Source organism: Lycium barbarum, chromosome 1, assembly GCF_019175385.1.
Source record: "Lycium barbarum isolate Lr01 chromosome 1, ASM1917538v2, whole genome shotgun sequence".
Classification (NCBI taxonomy): Eukaryota; Viridiplantae; Streptophyta; class Magnoliopsida; order Solanales; family Solanaceae; genus Lycium; species Lycium barbarum.
This window is the reverse complement of record NC_083337.1, coordinates 160,507,573-160,528,811: the sequence shown is the minus strand read 5'-3', so window position 1 is coordinate 160,528,811 and position 21,239 is coordinate 160,507,573. Positions and strand designations below refer to the sequence as shown.

Sequence of the window (21,239 nt, the reverse complement as noted above, 5' to 3'; positions counted from 1 at the left end):
TCGTTATATTTTGGGGCCAAATACATCCATTAAAATTGTTCAAGGTGGACATCCAATCCTACATGACTGCCACACATTTGATGAGGTGGATGCCACGTGGCATGCCACCTCAACACCCCTAATTCATTTTACCCCTCCTCTCTATTTGTTCCTCCACCACCATTACCGCTACCATGACCGCCTCTTCAAATTCCAAGCAGCATCACTAAGCAGATTTCAAAATGCTTCTATTCGATTGATTCTGCTGCGATTGTTTATGGATTGGTACTGATTAATATCTGAATGTTCGTGTAAGATTTGCTTATGGATTGCGACTCTTTTTGCATATCTTAATTTTTGTTCAGTTGGACTTGAATTAGCAAACAGAAATTTGTTTCTGGGGTTATTGATTATGAGAAAAGTTTTTACTGTTCGAAGAACAAAGGCATTTAAATAGAAATATTAAACTCATTCATAAACATTGCTGAAATCTGCTTAGTGATGCTGCTTGGAATTTGAATGGCGGCAATGGGGGTGGAGGGGAAGAAAATTTTAGTGGTGGAAGAACGAATAAAGGGGAGGGGTAAAATGGGTTAGGGATGTTGAGGTGGCATGCAACGTGACATCCACCTCATCGAATGTGTGGCAGCCATGTAGGATCGGATGTTCACCTTAGACAACTTTAACGGATGAGGGGTATATTTGGCTCCAAAGTATAACGGTAGGGGTATATTTGGCCTCAAAGAATAACGAGGGGTATATCTGAATTTAAGTCATTTGTTTTTGAAACAGTTGCTGAGAATGATCAATTTAAGGAAAGTGAAGTTGTTAGATTATTTTCATTTTTTATTTTGACGACAATTTCTACAGGTCATCGTTCATTTTTTAACTCTTTCTAGTTCACTTATTTCCTTTTGAAAATTATCTTCGTTTTGTCCCTCTTCCATTGGCAGGAGCCAATAATCGTCACAAGGAAACGCTTTAAGACGAAAGTGAAAAAATTACCTAAATAGTCTATTCAAGCTTAGGCTTGGTTAAACGTAGTCCTCAAAGTATGACGTTGAACATTTGTAAGGTGTGTGTGTTTTTGAGTTTGTAAAAACTGAATATGCAAGCTCAATTTTTGAGTTTTTCTTTAATGAGAACATCTCTCAATTCAATGGGAAAGACGTGGTAAAATGACAAAAATAATCACTTTAGCTTATACAATCAATGTAGAGCAATATTTTACTAACAACTCTTTCTCCATGACTAACCAATTAAGAGCGACTAAGCTTGCTTAGTCCTTGAAATGAACTTGTATAACTCAAGAACTCTTCCTCCTGGCACTAAAGATGAACCATCAGACGACAGAAGAAAAGCATGGAGCTTTCAATTTGATTTTATTCCTTCAGAGGGTTGTCAGTTGTACTGCACCTGTGCGACTGAAACATGTGTAGCAATCGAGGATTTCGTTCATGAACATCAAAGCACAAATGAAACATCAAATAACCAATAACAAATACACCGGGGACTGGCCTAGTGCAAAGAAATGAATTGGTTACAATGTTCCTTTTTTTTCATTGTTGACCCTCATTCTCTCAACTAAATTTCTCCCCTTCTCTTCTATATGACGTGCCCTCTCTTCCAGTTTCTCCCCCATTTTTTTCCCCAAACCAAACATCCTAGCCGTTCTCCCCATTCTTGTAGACTTTGTATCATCTTCTCCATTAATTTGACTTTTTTCCTCATGCAGAACCAGTTGTCGAGAAGGTGACTGGCATTCTACGTTCTCCTCTATACTCCTGAGGTGACCATCTTGCTGTTCCTCATGCTTCAACAACGGTTCCTTCAATTCTTCCAAAGGCTGGTTATTTCTGCTAGGCTGCGCTGTAGGAACTGAAAAGGACGCATGTGGATCCAATGACTTGCTACTTTGCAGTGCAGCCCCTCCAACTTTTCTTGTCTTTTCTTGTTTGCTTTCGGCATTACTGGTGGTGCTTCCTATGTCTGGACTATGCATAGGAACTGATAATAGTGCATGTGGATCCAATGACTTGCTTTGTTGGGTAGTCCATCCTGTTTTTCCTGGATTTTCAGTTTTGCTTTCAGCATTACCATTGGTCCCTCCCCTATCAACTTCAGTTACCCGTGTTGCATCCGCAGGTTGGGAGCCGGGTGCTTCTTGTTTGTTGGCATTATTACCTGCAGCTTCTCGATTAAGCCATATAAATGGAGCAACTTGTCGCGGGACCCAGTCATCCTTTTCCGCTAACATGCATGGGATGCATACACTTTCACAGTTTGGAAGTACCAGTACTTCGCGAATAGCACTCTGCATTAGTTATGAAGAATCAGCTAAGCCTCTGAAGGAAATCTCACCTATGTTTTTTGTTGGTATCAGCATGAAGAGTATTAATTACCATATCAGCAAATAATATAGCCTATGGTTGACAAAAAGAGAACAATATAATCGGAAATGTTGCATACATTGCTCTGTTAATTTTAAAGGTAGATCAAATTCAAGCATCTTAATGTTGTACAACAATCCATAGAATCAAAGCCATTGGTGGTTGGGGACGAAACAAGCAAAAATAATCTAGTAACTTATCAAAAAGAAATGATCAAAAAACAAGAACTTGCAAGGCTGGGAGGCTTAAGAATTTCAAATTTAGTCGAATTGCTTCACAAACAAAGCACTTCACAGGATAGCCATGATGCATCGAGATGGGGGAGGGGGAAAATGCCGTCTTTTCTGTTAAGTCTATTATGAGAAACTTCTGATCAGCTTTTCCACATATTTCAATGTGGATCCTAAGGTATCGAGAAAGGTGTGTTTTTCACTTGGCTAGCTGTGAGCGCGTGATCTTGATGGCGGAGATTTTTTTTTTGAGACTGGTAACATAGATGGCGGAGTATTTCAGGAAGAGGAAGATTACTTGTATTAATTAGTGTTTTATGTATAAAGGCTCAAGGGAAGATGTGAATTACCTCCTTTCACATTGTAGGGTAGTGTCTTGTTTGTGGTGAGGCATTCTGAGATGTTTAAGACTTGAGTGGGTGATGTTGGGCACTGTAAAAGAAACAATGTTTTGCTGAGCCTTTCACAGACGGCACAGAGCATGGTATGTTGCTCCTCTTAACACTTTTGTGGACTGTACGAGGAATAGGAAAGCTTTTGATGGAGTTGAGAAAGACTTTGTACACTTGTGGAATAGCCTCTTTTCCCTTATTTTGTTTGGTGCAGGCACGAGTTCCTATATGTATAGAAAATGGGTGTCTCTTATAGAAAACAGTGTCTTTTTGTAAGAATTACTATTTGTGGTATACTTCTTTGTCACGGGCACGTTGTTGCCGTTCTTTTGATGAAATTTATTACTTAATCGGAAAAAAGTGATCTAACAAACTAGTTATGCAAGCTTACTGTATTCAGCTCATGCATTTTGTGTTGAAGGTTACATAACCTTCCATTAATCTCTATCTTCTTCAAATGAATTTCAGCAACTGAATCACTCCTGTCCCTGGATCTCAAACAACCTTTCGTCTACAGTTTCCAACTACATCCTACTCATTACAAGACCGATTTAAAGTACACAAATTTCACGTAGACAATATCAAACCATGGATCTTTTGGGGGTCCACCGACTACGGTAGCTACAGTCACACAACAACAAAGGAATCAGGAAAGAATATGAACATATGGGAAGTAGAACCTCGTGCTCTTATATGAAAAGTATTGGAGTGGAAGATACTTTCTTCAATATTCAGTGCATTTTTTTTTTATATACTTTTGGAATCATAGGAAATATCCACTATTACAGATAACTGGCTAGTTTTTTAGGAAAGGTACTCTTTGACGCCAACTTGTTTGAGATTAAGGCGTAGTTGTAATAGTAGTAGTACTCTTATGTATAGAATTGGATTTGACATGGAATCTCCAATCACTCAACATTATATATTTCCGTAATGATGATTGCTAAAATGCTAAGTGCTTTTTCCCAGTACTTGATATTTGTGTCAGTATTCTACTCCTTAGTTCAAGAGGATACGTTGCGGTCTGTTAACCCACTACTGTTAGTCTCACAAATAATCTTTATAAACCTTAACCGAATGAAGATGGATTTAAGCTAGCGAAGTGTTAGAACTGTCAAAGGTTAACACATTTCAATCTTAATCACCCACATTGGTAAAATTTTCAGATCACGATTAAGTCAATGTAAAAGGCTAAAATGAGAAGATTGAAATTTTTTCAAATCATGATTAAATTGAATCACGTAATCAAATTGTAGAGCAGATAAATTCTCAATCTGACCTTAAACCGATTGATTAGGAACAAAGACAGATGCCCGCTTGAGATCTTATGCTCCCCAACAGAAGAGTCCAAGTGGAAATCTATATCGGGCATCGATGTGAATCCAAACCATATTTGATCTGAAGGTGGCGGCTTTATGTATAGCCTCATAGTTCCTTGAATGGATGCAACCCTAATCCCCAGCGAGAGTGGTACCTGGTGATTTCCAGATATGCTTAGAATGCAAAAGAGCTTCTTCCACAATTTGTTACAGTACAAGAAGAATAAGACAATATGTTCTATCAGTACATGCGCCAATAAATTCAAAAACCGTCATCAGGCACAATATGATTAAATCACTAATAATAGTAGCATAATGCTGCCATATCAGAAGTTCTCATGATTGTATAACAAGTAAATCCTTTTTCATTCAGAATCCATTGCTCAACCATACTTCATACTGTGTTCTCCTCGGGGCATCATCGTTTCACCTGCCCTTATCTTTCTCGTAAAGTAACAAGGACACTAAGGTCAACTGAATGAAATCAACTATGGTTCCTGATCTGTAACAAAATAAGGAGGTCATTTCAAGTTAAAGTAAAGAGCACTGCCGAAGTTCTGCTGTCTTTTACACAAATATTCTAGGATGTAGGTTACATAAACATAAGTTAACCTGTAGATTTTTGCGAACTCAATCAGATGAATATTAGGAAAGTAACCCAAGTCAGGCGAATCCCTCAAGTAGACCTTTTCTATTACGAATCCCTCAAGTCGAACATTTTCAAGGAAGCAAACTAAGAAATTAAGACCTCCATGATTTAGCTCGAAGGATCTTGTATCATGACTTTAAGGACTATGAGGGAATCAAACAAGGAAACCCAAGGCCAATTAATCTCTTTGAATCAAACGGTCATGTGACAAGAATTCTCTAGGTCATTTCTTGGTGGCTAACTATTAAGTGCATCTTCGTACTTTTGGCTCTTGGTTGTCGTAACTGTAAATACCCAATTTAATTGTGTTCTTTCTTTTAGAATGAATTTGGATGAAAGAAACCCTTGTGGGAGCTTAGAGTATCTTAATTCCTATTAGCAACTTTAGTCATTCTAGTTAAGGTAACATAACTAATTCCTTTTCTAGCTTAGTTTAGTTTGTTTCTTTAGATATTGACATATTATAATAGTTAAAAATTCAATTATTCTTGTTTGTGCTTTGGTTTTATTTGGAAGTTGATTTCCCCATTAAAGTTGGTTGTTCTTCTTTATCTTTTAGCTTCCGAATCTATCACAATCAGAATCTGCACTATAATATATAGTAACTACTGGTTTCTGAAAATTTACAATGAACCAACAGCAGTTATTTTGCAAAACTGTACAAAAAATTTCAAGGGAAGAAAATAGTTGTATCCCTACATTCTAACCATTAAACTGTAACCTTGGCATCAATTTTCCTTTATCTGATCACCTCTTAAACACCAGCCAGTGCAATGCTCAAGGATGCCCCTATGTAAAGAATTAAATTGCTGGCCCAGAATGGTACCAGTTTAAGGATTTGGTATTACTGGGTGTGAATGTGTGATAGTGTGGTGATTCTATCCTCCCCTACATTGTATTTTTCCTTCAACCCCCCAAAAGTGAATAGCGGGAATTACTTACTACTTAAAGAATCAACCCTAAAATAGTTCGGCCAAACAAGATGTTGTGGAGACAAGACTTGAACCCTTGACATCAAGGATATGAGCCTTACGAGATACTAAACTGCTCTACCCCTTACATAAACAAGGATTAAGTGAGCCCCTCCACCCTATCAGTACAAATTGAATAGCCCGTTATATTAATAACAAAGTTGTTACCAACCTGTGAGACCTGCTTGGCAACAGAATTAAAGATGGACTTCCACTTAGACACTTGAGGCGACACACTTGGCGTGCTATTGGAGCTTCTCATCCCATCTGAAAAATTCACCTGATTAATACACCTCCATTACTATCTAAATATTTTTGTTTTAGAAATAGTTGACTATTCCTTAAAACTGCATAAATAACCATTAAGCATGCTCAACCAAAATAACATATTTTGATTGCACAATCCAAATTTCTGAGAACATCAAAGAAAATGTTACCTTCCTTGGTTTGGTCCATCTTATCAACATCCACTTCAGAATGCTTTTGTTTTCCAAACTGCTCAGCCTCTTTTAGTAAATCAAATTTGACATCATGCTCACTTGATTCTATTTCTGGTTCGTCCCCTTCAGGTAAATCAAGGTCCTGAACTGCAACCCTTGTCTCGACATCCAAGATTGCACCACCAGAATACTGAAGATCAATTTCGAAGGCCCAATACTCATTCATGTCTGAGGGAAGAACCCTCATTGCACGTATATAGGGAGGAAGGTTACCAATATTAACACCAGTACATGTCACTTCGCCTATGTAGCTGGGAATTCGTATATTTGACAGCGTTCTCTACAAGTAAGAACACACAGAATCATAGGTCAGTTAGACGAAGATTTTTTTTTTTTAATTTAATATAACAACGGAAGCTGCATAAAATGTCGCAATAAAACATAGAAGCCTACAAAGCTTCAAATAAAGCATTAAACAAATTTCCTGCCATGGTAACTTGTGTAGGAAGAGAAGAAAATCAACCATTCCAGACACAACTTCTAAAACAGAAAGGTTACATAATATGGAACCAAATCCATTTCTTACTCAAACACTTGCAGCTGACAAAAATCAATTGCTAATTTTCCACCTACAGTACTAAATACTAATTGCAAAAAGATGTTCATTTGCTTCAGAAGCAATAGTAAGCAAATTAAGATGTCAGTAACCAAAAAGCTTAAACCAAGATAAAAGCATATACAAATGGAAAGAGAAAGGAGATTGCAAACCTGAATCCTGGCTTGCAAGGAGGTTTTCATCTGGTCGTTTCTTTTAGCATCAAAAAACAAACGGGATATTAACATATTCCAACAAAAAGTTCCCTCATCACCAAACATTCTGTCATCAGAATCTGCATCAGAAGTAACAGACATTTGACTCCGGCTTCCTGATCCAGTAGATGTCGATGTAGATGTAGATGAAGGCACTACAACATCCTTAGTAGAACAATCAAGAGGCTTGCGCGTTGGAGCCAACTTGACGCCACCACCAGCAAAAGCAAGGTCTTGGAAGGACTGAGCTCTCTCACTTATCTTCCTTTCGTCATGATCTGACGTTGAAATGGAGCTTCCCTTATTTTCTGGAACACTCTTAGAAGCTTTCTTGGCAAGCTTTTTCAGAAATTGCCGAACTTTTGAGGAACCATCAAGCTTACTTGATTTATCACCTAAATCAACACCAACGCTTGAATATGGTTTCATAAATGAAGGATAACCTGCATTTAATGACACCAGGTAATTTTGAAACTCAACGTTCAACTTGGCAAACCACTTTAGTTTTTCTTTGTCCTTGCAGGAAGCAAGACGAAGGGATTTGCACCATGCTTCTTTCTCCCAGCATGTGTCAAGATAAATGTAAAGTATTCTACTTCCTTCATATAAAGTCGACGCTTTGCTCTCTATTTTGATAGGATATCTCTTCTCCCTGTGTTGTAGCAGATAACACCAATTGAAGTTGTAAGTTATTGTTATCACATCTTTGCGAAACAATTAGACAAACCACTTACTTAACCGCGTGCTAAATAAAAGGATATTAACATCTAAATAAGAAGTACTATACAATATTATGGGCAACTAGAGAAAAAGGCTATTTGGTGTTTTATCTTCTGTCTACTTCTTCTAAAAAGAATTTTATCTTTCTTATTAAATAACCTCTGCAGTCCCAAAATCACACAACCAAAATTTGAACATCAAGCGCTATAATGAAAATTTTATACTTTTAGTAAAACCGAGCAGCAAATGACCTACTTGCACCCAATGTTATACTACAGATAGGCAAATTTGTGCAAATCAGCTTCCAACAACCAGATTATTTCAAGCTAAAACTAAGAAGAATGTTTTAGCCCACCTTTAAAAGAATTTTAGCTTTTTTAGTTTAGAATAAAATCTGCAGATACCCAAAAATCTTGACCTGAGGTTGAACTTCATACGGTAAATCCAAGAAAAAATTTGCTTTAGCTAGACACATCAGCAAATGACCAACCTACTTCCACTCTATGAAACTACAAAATACATGTAGGCATATATGTCTGATTCAGCTTTCAACCACCAGATCAATTCACATACAGACTATGAGGAATGCTTTATACTCATCTTTATGTATACCCTAGCTTTCATGCCATCAGCATCAAACGACAAAAGTTCATAGCCTATAGATCAATTGCAGCTAGAGACTAGAGATCTCTTTCCAGATCTGACGCCTCCAAAACTAAGTTATATATATTCATAATTCATAAAATTGTTAGAACAGGAATACGAGTGCCTTATAAATCTTGCCAATGATTTATATTTGAAACCAGTGAAACAAACCAACTTAAACGACCAGAAAAAGATATAGTGTGGCGATTCAACACAAATCACTTCAAAATATAATAGTACTTCCGAAATTACCATTTTCTAGAGGAAAAGCTTGAGGCCGAAACAGCTGCTATCGTGCAGCCCTTCAGTGGAATTTCTACATGGGAACCATCTGACTCCGTTAGGACGAGATGATGATCCTTGATTTTGGCAAATTTCTGAGTAGGTGTAATCTCTAAGATCTCTTTCTTGGCCTTTTGCTGTGTCAAGGCTTTGTCCACTGGAAGAGCCTTTGGTATTCTTTCAGATTCTAGAACCCAGACTATCCCCTGGGAGACAGAACAACAAGCACAATACAGTAAGTTGAAACTGGGCCAAGCACGCGGAACTACCTTTATGGGCAGTGGTGAGACTTCAAACCAAAAACTCTATCTGCTCTAATGCTATATAGAAATTATCGAACTGAACACACACTTTGTATTCAATGTGCAAGTATACATAGCAGGTTAGGGATATAAATCAATCGCCTAAGTCTCATCTAATACATCCACAGAGACTCTACATAAAACACATCTAATCTAATCTATACATTCAACTGTTCAAATTACATTCTATCAATCTCCCTGAATTGAATACAACAGGTCAAAAGCCACGCGGGCGCATTCACACACATGGGGCCAAGAAATCACATATACTCCCTACATTTCAAAATGTCCGCCACTTAGCTATCTCCCGAAATTTCAAACTAATTGCACACCAACATTTCAAAATGGACTTATTCACTACTTAGATATGGGAAAATTGCTAATCCCTCTGTCCCGATTTAAGTGTCTTAGTTTGACTAGACATCGAGTTTAACAAATAAAGAAAAACTCTTGAATCTTGTGGTCCTAAATTAAAGATGTGTATAATGTGCTGAAATGTCCTTTGAATCTTGTGGTTATAAACTTGCCATTGCCATGTACTCCCTCCGTCCCAAAAAAATTATCTTACTTTCCTTATTAGTTTGTCTCAAAAAGATTGGTACATTTCTATATTTAGAAACAATTTAACTTTATGAAATGATTTACAGTCACACAAATATCTAAGACTTGTTTTGGACCACACATTTCAAAAGTCTTACTTTATTTGTTAAACTCCGTGCGAAAATTAAACTAAGACAATCTTTTTGGGATGGAGGGAGTATAATTTTTGAATTGTCAATTACTCCCTCTGTCCATTTTTACTTGTCACATATTGAAGGTTTACCATATTACCCCTAATTATTGCTAATTACCTAATGATTGAAATCAAGCTTATCAAAGAAAATGTGAGCCAACTAATTAAGTTATGGGTTCCAACAATTCACATATTCCCCATAAAAAAGTAGTGTTGGAAAAAGGAATTGGAAAATTTGACTTATTAATTACTGAAAAAATTGTTAAATTATCTCTTGATTTTCTAAAGTGGACAAGTAAAATTGGATAACTACTTTTAGCATGGTGGACAAGTAAAACTGGACGGAGGGAGTATAATTTTTAAATTGTCATCTTACTAAATATAAAAAGAGAGCTCTCTTTTTGAAACAGACAAGACACTTAAATTGGGACGGAGTACGACACGCTTTTTGGGGACACTTAAATGTCGTTTGCAAAATTTTATTTTGTACCAAGAGGAATGACTTAATCTAGTTAATTTAGCTGACAAACTGAACAACATAAACATTAAAGCAAGTAAAATGATACACCTGTTTCGGGTACAACGAAAAACCAAAATCCCTGGTAGATGATAGTGACCCATCAGGTTTTGCTTTATCCACTTCCCGAGCAACTCTACGGTTCAACCATTGAATCAAAAGTACCACACCAACAGCTTCAAGTACAAGTACTGTTACAGCTCCCAATACAAACACTATAAAGAACAACAACATCCTTTTTCCTCTCTCCTAAATTCGTACAAAAAAGAACAGATTTTGCAGTGTCACAATAAATCCATTATTTTTTAATGAGATTTTTGGATCTTTTCAAGTTGAAAGAAAGAAAGCAGCGTAGGTTACCGTAATTAGGAAGAAACGGTTTAAACTTAGTTAAACGAAATTGTGGGATAAAGTAATTTATTGGGTTCAAGCAGTTGCTGACCAAACTCTGATCAACGCGTTTCAAATTGTAGGGGTTATTTTTTTGGAGCTTTAAGAAATCAAATTGAAGTACTAGTACTTATTTTCCAATAGAGCGTGTTTGGATGAGCTTATGCCTATAAACTCGTCCAAAAGTTTAACTTATTTTTTTGGCTTATAAGTTATTTTCATCTTATAAGCTGTTTTAGATAAGCTAAGTCAAATGGGCTCAATTATTTTTTTAGCTTATTTTAAGCACAAAATGACTTTAAGCTGACCAGTTAAATACTCAAAAAAGCTGAAAACAGCTTATAAGTCAATCCAAACGGGCTCATAGTCTACTTTTGAAAACGCCGTACAAGTAAAGTCTGCGTACATTCTAACTCCCTAGACCCCACGTTATGAAATTTCATTGGGCTATTGTTGTTATTGTTGTAGTCCACTTTTGAATAAGACATTATTTTAGATATTTTTTGGCAGAGTTATTCATATTCCACCGGTGTGGTCCATGCTAGTTGTATTGGTTTTCTATCATTATTCCATCATTCTTATTTCTTACCTGTCCTGGCCCAAATCAGGAAAAAACGGACAAAGTGCACTGATAGGAATTTTCCAGGTGATATTTTGTAGATTGTACTTTTTGAAATAGTTATTTAGTAAATGATTATTTTTTATTTTATTTTTATATAATTTATGGACCTTTTAGAGTAGAGATTCATTTTGAAAAAATTGAAAATGTTATGAGAAAACTTTAGATCATGGTTTAAATTTTTATAAGTTACTAGATTCAGTGTACGCGCTTTGCGCGTGACCAAAGCGCGTACCTCATTTGTCAACAAATACTACAGAAAAAAGTCTAGACTTGGCTACGAACTTTATCATTAATCCATCCTAAATTACTCGTAGCTAACAATGCGACTAATCGTCAGTAAATAGAATTAACGATGATTTTTACTGTTTAACTTTGCATCGCTAATTCATGTTTGTTTAGTAGCGAATTAAATTGATATATAAATGAATATTGAAGTTTTCATTTATTAGAATAAGTGTACCAAAAAAAAGTGACAATTCATTTAGAATAGATTTTATTGTCTATAGTTTCATCCTTGTTTCAAATTTTGCATTTTAGCAATTTGGCATTTAACATTATACTATAATCAATTTTTCTTTATTTCTAATTTCTTTAACCATTAATATTTTTCTTATCTAACAAATTTTACATATTTTAATTTAATGAGATTAATGTATCTTACACAGTCAAACCTCTCTATAACAGCATCGTTAGGTCCGAATTTTTTTGGTTGTTATAGAGAATTGTTGTTATACACCTATAACGGCACTTGCCATTTAAATAATAGTTGTTAAATAATAGTTGGTTGTTATAGGCAAATAAGATGCATAAAATATATTTTTTTAATGTTATAAAAAAATAACAAATTATTTGAATTTTAAATCTCAAAGATATGAATTCTTCACTAACTAAACATTAAGGAAAGTTAACACAATTTGAATATAACGCTTAAATTTACGAATATTTGCATCTAAACTTTCAGCAAACAGGTATCCAATTATTTTCCCTTGGAGTGAATCTAAGAGTTGAACTGTTAAATCTTCTAACCAGTCCAAGTAACAATAGGTTGAGATTCTTCGTCAGCACTTTCATTGTTGTCTTCGGCTTCCATATTCTTTTGTTCTTCCACTCCAATGACACGAGTAATAATCTTTTCATCAGTGAAAGTTTCAATGGCAGGAAAATGTTGCATCAAACTCCACATATGTATTCATATGTAATATTCTGTCATAAATATAGTATATTAATGTATCAAATTAAATATTTGGTCAATATTTTCTGTAGAGATGGTTAATAATTACATTACAAAAAAAGCGCAAAGATGTTATATGGGAGGTGATTTTACAAAGAGCGTACTGTTATAAAGCTGGTTGAGTAAAATATAACATAAAAAATTGGTTCCAAAATTTTTTAGATGTTATAGAGAGATGTTGCTATATGCGGATGCTATAGAGAGGTCTGACTGTATTGGGTCAGAAGTTTGCTCGTAAATGATGCTAATTACCATACCATAAGATCAGGCCTTAAGTCACAATATTTTCCTCTTTATATTTTATGTATATACTCCTTTCTAAAACTTTATTTATAAACTGTAACGTTACAAGTCCTTTAGAAACATTTTAGTTTCTCTTCTTGAGAATTAATCTCTCTTTTTTTCATTGCTCCATTTTTTTAATTAGTTTTTATTAAGATTTAACCTTATATAAAGCATTATCCTATCTAAATTACATAAAATAATTATATTTCTTTCATATTACTTTATCATACTGAAACTAAGCTTTATAAAACCGTTTTAACTTCTTCCTGGGATAAGACCAACTAATGCTACACATCTCAGTTTCACTGAAGGTTCGACCATATTGTTCAGTAAAGAAGCTAAATAATGAGGAAAATAAAAAAGAAGTGGCCAACTGGAATTGGTTTGTGACTTTGGTAGCTCTTTTTTTGAAGGGTAAAGATGCTTATATTAATAATAAAATAATACTACTTGCAAAGGGTTCATGTTGGTACAACCCATATGATAAGATAATGAGTCTAAGTTCTGTACACAGTTAGTGTATAAATTTTTTACACTATCAAGTTATATTAACCTGCTACAGCAGGTTACCAACTTTTTTCTAATTAATTTTCTATTTCAAAATTTTGCATTTTCTCCCTTCTCTCCCTCCTCTTCAAACATCAAAGTCCAATCATCCTCAAACTCTCATTTAGCAGCAACGATGACTCTTCCCAAACCATTTAGTGTTCCATTATCTCTGTTAATTAATTTCTAGAAATATCAAATGGTGAATAATTAAATGATGATCCAATTTCATCAATTAATTATGTGAACCCCAATTGGCTCTACATCTCCTATATCAATAGTATTATTTTTCTTTCAATCTCTGCAATTTTTTTCTGCGTCATCTTACAGTATTAATCTTTCAATTTTTTCCAGTCAAATCATGTCTCCAGGTATTTGTGAATATGTTTAGGGATAATTACACTCGTATTTGTGATTATACTCAGTTATTTGATCTTGGGATACTTGGCCCGACATTCATATATACAACAAATCAAATTTATAAGTTGCTTTTTGAATTCTTCTTATTGTTTGTCTGGATAATAACTTGCCATAGTTTCAGAAGGTGAAGAAGAAATAACAACTAAGCAATTATTTGAGGCATTGTAGAATTACTTTTGATTTTGATATGATGTTAAGAAAAATTGATGAGAAATTTCAGACTTAGAAAAGAAAATAAATTTGCTTAAGATTAATTCTGATTAGAGTACGAACAGGACCCAACTTGCCTTTATTATCTTTTTCTATAATTATAACTATAGAAAAAAGGTATGACATTAATTACTTAACAATATTACCATGTTTACCTTTAAAATTACCTGATGGTGTAAAAAAAAAATTTGACGGTGCACAGAACTTAAACTCTAAGATAATTTGTAAGATTTTGAAATATCACTTGAGATTTTATAACGAAGTTCTGCTATACAAACACCAAATTAGCATTAATTTGATGAATTCAAGTAAGGAAAGGATATATATAAATGAAGTTCCTAAATTTTAGGAATTTTCTTTGCCAAAAATAAGTCTTTTTTTTGGAGTTTTTGTTAAATAATAATTTGAGTAAAATAGTAAATGACAGTTTTGTCTATTGTAGCCTAGCTATTGTCACCAAATTCATATAAAAAAGTAATACTTGTTTGCATAACTTAAAAATGTTTATTTAACTTGTTAATAAAAATGAAATATTACAAAACCGTGAATCCAACTTTATTTCTAATTTCTTCCGTACTCTCTTTTAATTAATTATTTTTAACTTAAAACTCAAACTATACAAAATTATATCGAGTATACATTATTAACACAAAATGAAAACTCTGAAACATATGGAGTTCTAGTGCACCAAAGTTTCTAACTTTATTTCTTTCAATTTTGGTGTCACATTTTGTTTATATAATTATATAATAAATAATAAAAAACTCCTAAAGCTAAATGGAACTTTAGGCGCAGGAAAGGTTCCTACTTTGAGTTTTTTATTTTTGGTGTTACTTTTTCGAATAAGTTGGAAGGATTTATGAATACATAAAAAAAATTTAGTTGAATATTTAAATGTTCTATCTATTAGAAAATATTCACAACAAAAAAAATCATCGTTCATGAATTGCTCGTAGCAAATAGAATCTTTCAATAATAATAAATGCTAAACCGTGAAATAATTTCTTTTATAGAAGTATTTGTCTATATAATTTTTTCAAATACACAAAGATCAGGCACACAGAAATTTGTAAAAACCTGCAACCTGCAAGTTATGAGAGAAAAAAAGGAACTTTTATACCTTAAACAAAGACTCATGTAATCACCCATAAACGAATGATGCAACCGATAGCTTTACAAAATAATGTGATTGTCTTGTGTTATTGTTTTCTTTTGCAAATACATTATATTATATAGTTCAAATAAGACAAAAATTAAATACAAAATTTAGCTGATTTTAAAATCTTAAATATTAGGATAATAATTAAATGTCTCCCTCACAATAAATATTTGTTTTCACAAGTTTGAATTTTCATGAAAAATATGTGATGTATATAATGAAAGAATTTTTTATTTTTTTGCAATTCGTGAAATTAATGAAAGAATTTTTTATTTTATTTTTGCATTTCGTTGTGCAATTCACGAAATAGGCTTTTTTTTTTTTTTTGCATTTCGTGAAATTAATGAAAGAAACTGTTTTTTTTTTTTTTTTGCATTTCGTGAATGAATGAACGAAATAGTTTTTTTTTTCTTGCATGAATGAACGAAATAGTTTTTTTTTATTTCGTTCATCTAAAAACGAAATTAGAATATATATATATATATATATATATATATATATATATATATATATATATATATATATATATATATATATATATATATATATATATATATATATATATATTTTGTATTTCGTTGATATACCAACGAAATAGGAAATTATAATTTTTTTTTGCATTTCGTGTATTAAAAAACAAAATAGGATAAAAAAAAATTATTTCGTTCATATAAAAACGAAATTGGAATATATATATATATAATTTTTTTTTGCATTTTGTTTATATTCCAACGAAATAGGAAAATATATCTTATTTTTTTTGCATTTCATTTATATTCTAATGAAATAGGATAAACATTTTATTTTATTTTTGTATTTCGTTTATATAAAAACGAAATAGGAAAATAATTGGATTTTTTTTATTTCATTCATATATCAATGAAATAGGATAAATATATATATATATATATGTATATATTTGTATTTCATTTATATAAAAATGAAATAGGAAAATATTTTTTTTTTCCGTTTATGTACCAACGAAATGTTTTGTTCCATTTCGCAGGTATATAACGAACCCCCCCCCCCCCCCCCCCCTCCTTTTTTTTTTTTTTTTTTACCGTTTTTCTTCTCTCCATATCGCTATGGTTGTTCAAATAATATCTTTTACATTTCATGAATTAATTTGCGAAATTTTTTACTTTTTTCCGTTTATAAATATTGTCCTATCTTTACCTATGGTATATCCTTCATTTTTCAATTTTCTTTTATGCATCTCATATCTTTCATCTATTATTTTTCTCTTATCTGTTTCATATCCTTCAACTTTTATTTTTTCTCTCATATATTTCATAAAAGATGATGGAAACTCATGTTAAAGTGTATTTCTTTTGGGGTGGTGAAGTTGTGTATGAAGCAGATTCGGTTAGATACAGTCGTGGTCCTGAAATAGGGCAAAGGTTTCCAATTTCCCTAAAATATGATTGTCTGCAACGCGTCTTAAGGAGTAAAATGTTCGTAAATGATCCTGAACTATCGGTGGTTATAACCGGACGATGTCCAAGTTCATTTACAGCCGATGGTTCACCAATTTATGGTGAGATGCCAATTACGGACGATGAATCTTTATCGTCATTTCTTCGTTGTCCTGAGATTTTTAAAAATCACATATGCATAGCAGCACTTGACATGTATGCTACAGTTCAACGCTCTACCCAGGTCGAAGTACCGACCGACAATGAGTTCAATTTTGGAGGTACTACCTATCTCCCAAGTTTGAATATTGGTTTTTCAAGGGGTGTAGTTCAACAACAAACAATTGTAGGATTTGGTAGTCAGTCAAATGATACAACTAATTATGGTACACAGTATGATGGTATGGCTTCAACGCACGATCATAACTTTGATTGGAGTGGACAGAATCGTGAGACGGGTGGACCAAGTAATGCTACTACGCAGTTGCATAATTTGAATTGTAATGTACGACACCTTTCACATCCTGGTCCAAGTGAATTGGATAGTGATGGGTAAATATAATCATATTTTATTCACTTTATTCATGGATTGTATAATTGTGTTTGACTTGTAAATTCTATGAATTTTTCTTATTTATAGGCATAACGGTTTTGAAGATAACCCCACGTTGACTCAGCTCACACAAATTGTGAGCAATAACGATTTAGCTAATGATATAATAAATGAGTCGGATAGCGATAGTCCATTAGATCATGAAGGGACGAACGATGATCAATCGTCTGCTGACGATGACGATTTTGATGAAGATGTTGCGGCCCCCAGTAATGTTAGTGTTAATTATCATTCAAATGTGATCCCATATTTGGATAATACAGAAGAAGTAGAACCGGAAGATTTTGCATACATGAGAGATAACGGGTCTGTTCGGGCTGCACTTTGGAATTCCAGTAATCCTAAAGTTATCAAATCAGGTTAGTTTGGTGCGACTTATTTTTTAATAATATATTATTTTTGAATTTTGTGATTTTAATTGGTGTAATTAGGAGTTGATATTTTTTCTTGTACATGCAAATGGGTATGTTATTTCACAGCAAGAGGCAAATGAAAGGTGCAGTGAGACTCTATAATATAGCCCACAAAAAAGAATTTAAAACAGATCAAGCCAAAGGTACATTTTGGAAGGTTATTTGCAAGCGGCATGAGGAAGGATGTAGTTGGATGATCCGTTTTTCATTGATCGAAGTGGCATGTGGAAAGCAGGAAAAATGATTGAGCCACATAATTGTGATACGGATGATTATACAGAGGATCATTTCAATTTGAATAGCAACATGATTGCTACTTCGTTGATACCATATGTTATGATCAATGCACAAATCAGTATTAAGTTTGTTCAGAAAACTATAAAAGGCATCCATCACTATACTCCTAGTTATAGAAAAGTGCAAAAGGGGCGTAAGAAAACTTTTGAGATGGTGTATGGTGATTTCGAAGGTTCTTTTAAGGCATTGCCTCGATACATGGCTGCCCTAGAACATTTTTTTAATCCGGGCACTATTGTTGAGTGGACACACGAGTCAACTACAATGCCAGGCGAACACATCTTCAAGTATCTTTTCTGGGCCTTTAAACCAAGTATCGATGGATTCAAAAGTTGCAGGCCCGTCATCTCAATAGATGACACCCATGTCTATGGTAAGTATGAGATGAAATTGTTGATTGCTATTGGCATTGATGCAAAAGGAAATATTTTTCCACTTGCATATGCTATAGTTCCACGTGAGAGCTTTGAGTCATGGACTTGGTTTCTCAGTTTATTATGGAGACATGTTGTTTGTGATAGAAAAGGCATTGGACTAATTTCTGACCGTCACCAAGGGATCTTGCAATGTGTAATGACACATGAATGGTTACAGCCACCCACCACACATCATAGATTTTGTGTTCGACATTTAAAAAGCAACTTTAACAAAAAGTTTCTTAACTTTGATCTTGAGAAGCTAATGTGGTTGGCTGCTACAGAGCACCAGAAGAAGAAATACCAAATGAGGATGCAACAAATCAAAACTTTGTCACCTGCAGCGCATATGTGGTTAAGCGAGCTTCCGAAGGAAAAATGAACATTGTATAAGGACGGTGGTTATAGGTGGGGAGCTATGACGACAAATGTCTCTGAGTCTTACAACGGTTTATTGAAGAAAGCCCGTGGATTGCCTGTTACTGCCATGTAAATGTGTTAACCGGTTCCAACCGGTAACCGGTTAGGGAACCGGCCGGTTCCGGTTAAAAAACCGGAACCGCTTAACCGGTTCCGATTTACCGGTTTGAAACTCCAAACCGGAACCGGTCCGGTTTGGAGTGGTTAAAACTTTTTTTTTTTTTGTATTATATATATATATATATATATATATATATATATATATATATATTATAGTATTTATTAGTATATTGTAGGTATATTTACATATGTTATACAACTTTATAATTAAAGTTTAAATATTTACTGACTAACAGGCTAACAGCAAGTCAACAATACAGAATAGTGCTTTTCGTATACATATATATGTATAACTTACATATACTTATAAATATGTATAACTTAATACATATATACTATATATACTATATATACTTACTATATATACATATATACTATATATACTTAATATATATACTATATATATTTATATACTATATATACTTATATACTATATATACTTATATATGTGTATAACTTAATATATAAACTATATATACTATATACTATATATACTTAATATATATACTATATATATTTATATACTATATATACTTACTATATATATTTATATACTATGTATAACTTAATATATATACTATATATACTTATATATACGTACTATATACTATATATACTTACTTATATACTATATATACTATTTTTTTCTATATATACTTATATATGTTTAAGTATACTATATAACTTAATATACTTATAAGTATATTCTTAGTATATTTTAGGTATATTCCTAACTTAATAAAAGTAAAAATATGAACACAAGTAAATAGAAGAAAGCTCAATGAGCCATATATTTTATTCATTCTTGGATAACATTTATTTGCAAGTTGTATTTTTTTTAACTTGCAAATAATACATGAGTTGTACAAAAATAGTAGAATAATAAAATCACCAATTTTGAACCATTTCGTTAATTTCCCCCACATCATATTCGGTCATGGAAATATCTTCAAAGTCTTCCATTTGGTCCGGTCCACTAGCTATCAAATCTTCAATTTCTTCCTCTTCGCCTTGCTCCGCTTCTGAGTTTTGGTTGCGTCGCTCCGATCTAATCCAATCTCGAATGCACACTAGTACTTGCAAGCTAAAGCCGGATAATGAATGTCTATGGTCTCCAATTTGCTGTCTTCCTTGGCTAAATGCGCTCTCCGAAGCCACGGTTGATACTTGAACCGTAAGGATATCTCGAGCCATTCTTGAAAGTACCGGATAGCTTGCCTTGTACTTCTTCCACCATGCTAAGACGTCCACCTCATCCAGTTGGTTGATATCCACATTTGGCTGCATCAAATAAAAGTTATATTCATCAAAGTTTGCAGTAGAAGAAGAAGTTGGCTGTGAATGTAAAACTTTTAAACCCGACAAGCCCTTTTTGCTACTCTGAGAAGTAGTAGGGCGTGGAGCAACGAGTGTAGCACGTTCTTCCAAACTAGAATAATGAGTAAAAACTTTTCTAAACTCATCATCAATAGCGAGATCAGCTTCAGCTAAAGATGGTTGAACTCCCTCTTCAATTTCTAAAAATGTATAAATTTGACTAACCAAATTTTTAGTATAAGACACTTTTAAACAAGGATTTAAAAGGGAACCCAATATAAATAAAGTTGGATGGGAAAAAAATACATCTTAAATTTGATTATCATTTCAAAAATAGCCACTTGATAATCGGGTTTATATTTATACTCTTGTAAAACTCTAGCTATTTCCGCTAAGTAGGCTAAAATTTCGGTTACCGTGGGATAAAATTATCTAGAAAAAGCAAGAGTTGCATTATAAATTTTTTCTAAGAGTTCAATACATTCTTTAACATCTTCCCAATGCCTAAAAGTTAACCAATCCTCACTATCAGTATTATATTTGTTGTGAACTTGTTGTATGAGAATCCTATACTCATATGCTTGTTGTAGCATAATGTAAGTGTAGTTCCACCTAGTCTCAATTTCTACTTGAATTTTCCTAGGTCTAAGGTTATTTTCCACACAAGCATTCTTAAAATCTCTAATTCTTCCCCTATTAGCATTACAAAAAAGAAACGCAATAACATTTCTAACTTTTTGAACAGAATCATCAAAATGCACAAGACCATCTTTAACAATTAAATTTAAAATGTGACAACTACATCTTACATGAAAAATATTTCTTAGAGGAGGGTTTATTTCTCTTTTTAAAAGACCAATTGCCTTTGTATTATTAGAAGCATAATCTAAAGCAATACAAAGTGTTTTTCTATAAATGTTAAAAAATCTCATAATAGTAGACATTGAATCGGCTAAAATTTTTCCATCGTGACGACCTTTTCCTTC

The 21,239-nt window shown here is 33.4% G+C and overlaps 1 protein-coding gene across 1 annotated transcript; it reads right to left on the bottom strand.

Annotated features, from left to right (window-relative positions):
• Positions 1-1,086: 1,086 nt before the first annotated feature.
• Positions 1,087-10,891, bottom strand: LOC132601969 (uncharacterized). The gene is made up of 7 exons (XM_060315011.1): positions 10,431-10,891; positions 8,798-9,033; positions 7,139-7,832; positions 6,368-6,710; positions 6,103-6,197; positions 4,271-4,465; positions 1,087-2,293 (listed from the first exon to the last, which is right to left on the bottom strand). Exons 1-7 carry the CDS (start codon positions 10,611-10,613, stop codon positions 1,520-1,522), a joined length of 2,520 nt encoding a protein of 839 aa, XP_060170994.1. The 5' UTR covers positions 10,614-10,891; the 3' UTR covers positions 1,087-1,519.
• Positions 10,892-21,239: the final 10,348 nt, after the last annotated feature.

Coding starts and splice junctions, on each gene's coding strand:
- LOC132601969 (XM_060315011.1), bottom strand. CDS start 10,613: ATGTTGTTGTTCTTTATAGTGTTTGTATTGGGAGCTGTAACAGTACTT. Junction 9,034..10,430: donor TTTCGTTGTACCCGAAACAG/GTGTATCATTTT, acceptor TCTGTCTCCCAG/GGGATAGTCTGGGTTCTAGA. Junction 2,294..4,270: donor TCCTAATCAATCGGTTTAAG/GTCAGATTGAGA, acceptor TAACTAATGCAG/AGTGCTATTCGCGAAGTACT.